This window comes from Alligator sinensis, unplaced genomic scaffold, assembly GCF_000455745.1.
Source record: "Alligator sinensis unplaced genomic scaffold, ASM45574v1 scaffold707_1, whole genome shotgun sequence".
Lineage (NCBI taxonomy): Eukaryota > Metazoa > Chordata > Crocodylia > Alligatoridae > Alligator > Alligator sinensis.
In genome coordinates, this window is record NW_005842065.1 from 591,440 (window position 1) to 598,612 (window position 7,173).

Below are 7,173 nucleotides of genomic sequence, written 5' to 3' on the forward strand. Positions count from 1 at the left end.
CCCCCCCCCCCAAATGTTTGAGAGCAGGGAAATTGAGGCACATGCCAGAGCACCAGTCTGACCACAACTCTGCAAAGAAGGAATATTCTCCAGCCTGACAATGACCCCCACCCAAAATGCCCCCACACTCCCAACACCCCCCACAATGACCCCAGGCCCCCACCCCAGTCTTCTCCCTCCCAGAATCTCTGCATCAGGGAGACTGCAGGCTGGCTGAGGAGGGAGGGAGGGAGGGATGTCCACGGACCCCATCCCCCTAGTCACCACAGGGAAAGTGCCATAGGTTATGGTCCAGGGACACCCTCCCATTCCTGGGTCAGGGTGTGGATCATGGCCTTCCTGGGACCCCAGCCCCACCCCTGGCCCACCTGGATGCCTGAGACGGTGAAATAGGGGATCTCGAAGCGCACAGCGATGGGCGGGCGGCCCTCATCCTCCTCCCGCTCCACACTGGGCAGCCCAAAGTGCGCGCGCAGCAGGTACTCCTTCCCGCCCTGCCGGCACAGGGTGGGGAGAGGTCACAGGGTCCACCCTTGCCAAGTGTCAGAGGGAACCCAGGCATCCAAGTGCCTGCTCTCATACACACCTGGGTTCTCCTCCCATCTGGGAGAGGAGGTCCCAGTCCCCTCACTCTGCCAGCCCCCTCTCCCTTCCCACAGCAAAAAGAACCCAGGCATCCAGGACCCCAATCCCTGTGCACTTACCCCACCTCCCACACACCCCACCCCACCCCACCCCACTCCTTTAGCTGGGAGAGAACCCAGGCATCCAAGCTCCCAGCTCCCATTCCCCTCCCCCAGCAGGGAGAGAACCCAGGAGTTCTGACTTGGAGACCCACCCGCAGCCCCCTACTCCCCACCTGGAGTAGGGAGAACGTAGGTGTGCATGCTCCTAGTCCCTCTCCCCCACACTGAGCAGGGAGTGAACCCAGGCATCCAGCCCCCCAGCTCCCTCCCCTCTCTTTCCAGAGGAGGGAGGGAACCCAGGAAGCTGGCCCGCCTCACCGGAAAGGACTTGATGCTCCAGAGCACAACGTTCCTCTCGGGCACATACTTGGCGCTACCCATGCTGGCCTTAAACTTGGGCGAGTCGACATCACTGGGCACGGGCACTGTGATCTCCACCCCGTTGGCCACTGACTGCTTCTTGAACTGACCCTTGGCCTGTCCGGGGTCAGAAAGCAAAGGTCAAGGGGCACATTCCCTGCCCAACCAGCTCGAGGGACTCTTCCTGCCCCCTTCCAACCAGACTCAGCCCCAGGCCACCTGCTGGGGTCATTGCCTCAAGGAATTGATACAAGAGGTTCCTAATACAAGGCAAGGTGTCCCTTGACTCACCTTGACCATGATCTCCACACGACTGTGGGAGAACTTCTCGATGACCGACTCAATCCAGATCAGGGGCTTCACCTGCCGGGAGGGAAGAAGGGGAAATGAGGGAGTCACAACAGCCCCCCCCAAATCCACTCCTGATACACACAGGAGCTGGGAGAGAAGGTCACACAGGAAGGGACAGGGAATCCAGGCACCCAGGCTCCCACCTTCTACTGCTCTAACCCTCCAGCCTCCATTCCCCTCCCAGACATGGAGAGAACCCAGGCATCCAGGTTCCCAATACCTTCTGACAAAGGTACTTCCCTCCCACAGCTGACAAAACCCAGGTGTCCGGGCTCCCAACCCCACACAACCTTCCAGACTCCAGCCATCCAGGCTCTTAACCCCTTGGCTCCAACTCCCCACCCAGGGTGGGGAAGAGAACCCAGGTGTGCAGGCTTCCAGCCCCTACCCTGCTTCAACCCCTCCTGCACCAGCACTGGGGAGAGAACCCCAGTGTCCACTCCCTGTCCCCCCACAACCTGGGTGTTGAGGCGATAGGACATGAGTTCAAAGTCGCCATCAGGGGGCACGAAGGAGATGGTGCGGTCGGCGTCAAAGCGCGAGAGCCGCACGCACTGGTGGAACTTCACATCTTCCAGCTCTACCGACTTGTTCTTGCCACCTGGACCTGGGTGGGGGGAGTGTAGCTATGGGCTGGGGGGGCATCTGGGGGAACTGTGGTGGGGGGGTAGGGGGGTTGCAGTTGGCCCTAACACCTGCACAGGGCAAGAAGCAGAGCAGCGGATGGGGCAAGGAGTGGGAAGAAAAGCAATAGATCAGGCAGGGGTCACAGGGCAGGAAATGGAAAAGCAGAACAGCTGATGGGGCAGGGAGTGCAGGGCATGGAGCAGAAAGCAGAGCAGTAGATGGAGTAGGAAGCAGAAAGTAGAGCAGCCAATGGGACAAGGGGTATAGGGCAGGGAGCAGAGCAATGGATTGGGCCAGGGCAGGGTGTCCCCTCTACCCCTCCCCCCAGCTCTGTTCATCCCCCACAGGACCCTCTCCTGTCCCCCCACCCCACCTCCTGTGCCCCAGGACGTACGGCCAGTGAGCTCGAAGAGGATGCGGTCATTGAGGCCCAGGCGCAGCTCAGGCATCCCTGACAGGAACACCTTCAGCTTGATGCTGCCCACCACCTCGCTCAGCAGGACGCTGCCCGTGGCGCTCACCTGTAGGGCCCCATGCCAGCCACTCAGCCTGGGTCGGGGCTACTCCCCAGCCCCTGCCCCTAGGTGGTGGTAGGAAAGCAGAGGAGCTCCGGGGTACAGCTGGGGCAGGGAGGGGATCCCAAGGAAGTCAGGCTGGGGTTGGGGGGGGGGGGGGGGCTTTTGGGGGGGGGGCACTGCTGGGGGTGAGGGTCAGGCCAGGCCAGCTTCTCCCTTTGCCCCAAAAGCACTCCCAAATCTGAAACTTTCTGCCCCAAATTCAAGACAGGGAAATATGAGCCCCACCACCACCCAGGCCTTCTCACCAGCAGGTTGACAGACTCAATGACATCAATGAAGACCTCGTTCTTCTTGTAGCGCAGCCCCTCCGAGCGCCATGACACCGCATTGGTCACTGTCGTTGGCACCCGCGACCCTCCTGTGTCCAGCTTGTTGCTCTCCTGGGTGATGTACCTGGGGCAGCCACAGCTCAGCAGGATGTGGCCAGTGCCCCTGTGCACCCCCATGCCCCCCAAATTCCCCCCCGGCCCTGTAGGGTACATCCAGCACTCCCCCACCCCTGCCCAAGAGCCAGAGAACTGTCAGCCTGCCCCTGCAAGGCCTTGCCATAAGCCAAGCCCTGCCCCTGGGGGCCCCAGGCCAGGCCCAGAGGTCATGTGGGGGTTAGGGGGGAGAGGTCTGGGACCACTTCCCCTGCCGAGGGGGGGTCACTTAGGGGTCCCAGGCCTGGCCACTGCAGGGTGGGGGGCACCTGAGGGTCAGGGATCCCAGGCCTGGTGAGGAGTTCACTTGGGGAAGCCCAGGCCCAGCCCAGTGAGTGAGGGCAGGGGTCCCAGGCCCAGCTGAAGGAGGTCACTCAGGGGTCAGGGGTCACTCACTCCTGCAGGATCTTGCTGTCTGTGGTCTGAGGAAAGCCAAAGTCCATGAGCTCGTCCAGCAGCTCATAGACAATGACAAAGTTGTCCCGGACGCTCTCCTCCTCCAGCTCCTTGAAATACTCCGAGAAGACCTGCAATAGCAGGCCACCAGCTGGCAAGGGCGAGGCAGAGGGGTCCCAGACCTCTCCCCCAGCCCAGTCCTGGCTTGACCCACCCAGTCCAGCCCCATCTTACCCAAAACCCCAGCCTCAAAACCCAGCTCCATTTTTGCCCCCCTTTCACACCAGGACCCCTCAAGTCCCTGATCTCCCACTTAAATATTTGTGCATATCCAAATTAACAGCTGTGCCAAGGACAATCAAAGGTTAACTGGGGTCAATTGCCCTTCAAGCTCTGTTCTGGGAGTCAGAACCAGGGACAAATCAGCCACCCCGGATAACGGTTTCCCCCATTTAGTTTTAGTCCCAGGCTGCAAGCGAATTTTATCCAGGGATAAACCAGTAAGAGCTTTCAGTGAGATTTAGAGGCTGGGGGGATCCCCAGCCTGCCACAGAAATCTTGTTGAGCTCTAAAACTGCAAGCAGCCACCTTCTCCTGGGATTAAATCCAGCCATTTTATCCCAGGATTAAATCCTGAAATTAAGACAAACCATCTAAAAATCTTGTTCCAGGATAAAATCCCAGGATTAAAATGCACCGTTTTATTCTGGGATTAAAACCAAACCATTTTATTCCAGGAGAAAATGTTTTAGATGACTTGATTCAATCCCAGGAAAAATCCAGGGATTAAGATCCTGTTTTATCCTGGGATCAAACCAAGCCATTTTATCCCAGAATTAAAGCAAACCCTCTAAAACATTTTATCCCAGGATTAAACCAAACCATTTTTCCCCAGGATTAACACACACTCTCTCAGAATTGGACCAAAACCATTTTACCCATCTAGAGACATTTTGTCCCAGGCAGGGCCATCCCTGGGGGGTGCAAATCAGGGCAACTGCCCCGGGTCCCATGCTTTGGGGGGTCCTGCAGAGCCGCTGTGGAGCAGAGCTGGGTAGGGCGGAAGCTCTACGTCCAGCTGCTTGCTACCCTCCCCGCCCGCCAACAGTGGCAGCTTCTTTGGGTCCGGGGCCCGTGGGATCAGAGTGGGGGTGGGGCCCCGCATGGGCTGATTTGCCCTGGGCCCCACACCCTGCTTGGGTCACCTCTGGTCCCAGGATAAATTCTGGGAGTAAAGCATTGAGAAACATTTTATCCCAGGATTAAGTCACGCCATCCTATCCCAGCATTAAACCTATTTTATCCCAGGATTAAAGCATGCCATCTATTTCGGGATAAACCATCCCACAGGTCAAGACACTGAATCACCCCCATCCCCTGCCTCTGCACCTCAACCATCTTGTAGAGGAAGGTGTAGACCAGAGAGGCATTGGCATTCTTCCGTGTCGTGGCCACCACTGGGGGCAGGTTAAGGAAGCCACCAGGGGCAGCAGGGACTCACAGGCACCCGTGACCCCCCCCAACCCTCCCCCCCCCAACCCCCTGCATGGGTATCGGGTGTCTGGGGCAATGCCCTGGGTCAGGGCACCTGACATCCAGGACTGTAGGCACCATGGGGGTTGCTACAAGCCCCAAACTGCCAGGGAGCAGAGGCCATGCCCACCCCCTCCCCAATGCAGCTGCCCACAACACCCAGCTAGTTTTGGGGGGGACCTGGGAACCTGGACACTTGTGTTCTCTGTTCAGTCCTTGGAGTGTAGTTAGGGGGCAGGGGGTGGGAGCCCAGACAGCTGGGCTCACCATTTAGTCCTAGGAATGTAATTGGGGAATGGGAGCATGTGGCTGGGTCTCTCCCTGCCTCCAACCCCAGGCTGGCATCTGGGGTCTGACTGGGGCATCCCCCCAGCTTGGGCTACCTGACATCTAGGACCATGGGCACAGGGGGGACCATACCTCCCCTGCATATAGGGAGGAGGAAGCCCCCATGCTCCCCCCCCCCCCAGAGGCCAGCTAGCTCCAGCCACTTGGGGAGCAAAGTGGTGGGGGACAGACACTTGTGTCCCAGGCAGGCAGGCAGGAGGATACGGTAGAGGTTGGCGTGCTGGATCCAGAGGAAGTGGACGTGGCCATGGGTCAGCAGTGGGGTGAGTGTGCCCTCGGCCTCACGTTGCGCCAGCAGGGGCAGGAAGTGCTCAATCTCACCCATGTCCACATCCCCCTTGTAGTTGCGGCTGATCAGTGGCTGTGGGCATCAGGGGAGCAGCATGGGCACGGGCCACAACCTGGGTGAACTCCATCAGCCCCAAGGGTATCCTGGACCCCCACCCTGGGGGCCCCAACCCACCCAGCCCCAAGGGGAACCCCTGACTACCCCAGGAGGACCCCCCCCACCTACCCTGGGAGACCCTTCACCAGCTTCTGGGGGATCCTCCCCTTGCCCAGGGAGACTGCCCAACCCAAGAGACACCCCCACCCGCCTCTGGAGGAATCCTCCCTCTACCCTAGGAGACCCTCTGGAAACCCCCCCCCCAGCATCTTTGAGGGAACTTCCTGACTGTCCGGCTCTGGTGCCAGCTGGCCCTACCCAGGGCCTGGATGTAACCTTTCGTGGCCTTCCCAGGTCAAGGGGGAGCAGGGCAGGCCTGGGAGGGGGGGGGGAAGAACCCAGATGTCTGGGTTCTCTGCCTTGCCCTATTCCCCCAGCCCAGTCATTGGGGGTGGTCAGGGTTCAGCCCTGCTACCCCCTCCCGCAGCAACTGGGTCCCTACCCCGCAGCGGGGCAGGGCTCGAGCCCAGGGCCCCCCCCCACCTGGGTTCCGTGCACCCCCAGCACCGGCCTGGCCCAGGACGCCTGACTTCCCCTTAAGGTCCCAGGGGCGGGGAGCCCAGTCTGCCCCCAACTCCGGGCTCACCTTGCCCTTGAGGTCCAGCACAAAGACGGCGGAGGCGGACATGGCCCCAGCCCGGCCCGGTCCCTCTTCCGCCTCCCGCAGCCACCTGGGCAGGTGAGCACAGGTGAGCGCCGCCTTAAAGGGGCCGCAGCCCCGCGATCTGCCCCGAGGGGGCAGAAGAGTCCAGATCCCCCCCCACGGCGCTGGGGGGACGGGGTGGGGGCAGGATTGGGCCCATGCTGAGCCGAGATCTGTGCTCAGCGCTGGACGGACCTGGACCGGCATCAACCCTTCACCGCGCTCGGCGCTGGCCAGGATCGGGGCCCTCGCTGTGCCCGGCGCTGTACCGTCCCCGAGTAGGGATCGGAGTCATGCCTGGCGCTACCCTGCGCCCGCATCGGGCCCCTGCATCAGCTCGGCGCTGTCCAGGATCGGGCTCGGCGCTGTATGGACACCGAGCCGGGATTGGGCCCCTCTCTGAGCTCCTGAGCCGGGCGCGGGGCCTTCGCTGTGCTTGGCGCTGCACAGACCCCGAGCCAAGATCGGGTCCTTCCGTGTGCCCGGCGCTGTGCAGGATCGGGCCCCCCAGCGCTCCCCCGAGGCGGCAGCAGGGGGCGCTGCAGCCCCGCCCAGTCCCTGCGTGGGGGGCGATGGTCACGGGTCGGACCCCCAGAGTCCCGTCCCCCCGCGGAGCAGAGGCCAGGACGCCTGGGTTCTCCCGGGGGGGCGCTGGACCATACGGCCGGGGGTGGAGGCAGAAGCAGGCTGTACGGCCCGGGCAGCCCCTAGGGCGGCTCTAGGGCCCGGGGGGCGGAGATGGGCCTATATGGCCCGCCCTTCGCTCCGCCCCCCGGCTCGGGGC

The 7,173-nt window shown here is 61.7% G+C and overlaps 1 protein-coding gene across 3 annotated transcripts in view; it reads right to left on the reverse strand.

Annotated features, from left to right (window-relative positions):
• Positions 1–7,164, reverse strand: part of AP1M2 (adaptor related protein complex 1 subunit mu 2) — a 7,773-nt gene extending 609 nt beyond the window's left edge. The window contains exons 1-11 of one of the 3 annotated variants that reach the window (XM_014519828.2): positions 6,585–7,164; positions 6,333–6,417; positions 5,506–5,662; positions 4,810–4,877; positions 3,421–3,551; positions 2,848–2,995; positions 2,419–2,545; positions 1,856–2,004; positions 1,338–1,409; positions 1,005–1,163; positions 369–494 (exon numbers count right to left, since the gene is read on the reverse strand). In XM_014519828.2, the coding sequence (XP_014375314.1) occupies positions 369–494; positions 1,005–1,163; positions 1,338–1,409; positions 1,856–2,004; positions 2,419–2,545; positions 2,848–2,995; positions 3,421–3,551; positions 4,810–4,877; positions 5,506–5,662; positions 6,333–6,374 (1,179 nt within the window). In that variant the 5' untranslated portion in view covers positions 6,375–6,417; positions 6,585–7,164. Of the gene's footprint in view, positions 1–368; positions 495–1,004; positions 1,164–1,337; positions 1,410–1,855; positions 2,005–2,418; positions 2,546–2,847; positions 2,996–3,420; positions 3,552–4,809; positions 4,878–5,505; positions 5,703–6,332 lie in introns of all 3 variants that reach the window. The other 2 variants (XM_006023355.2, XM_025204007.1) reach the window with 2 other exon arrangements.
• Positions 7,165–7,173: the final 9 nt, after the last annotated feature.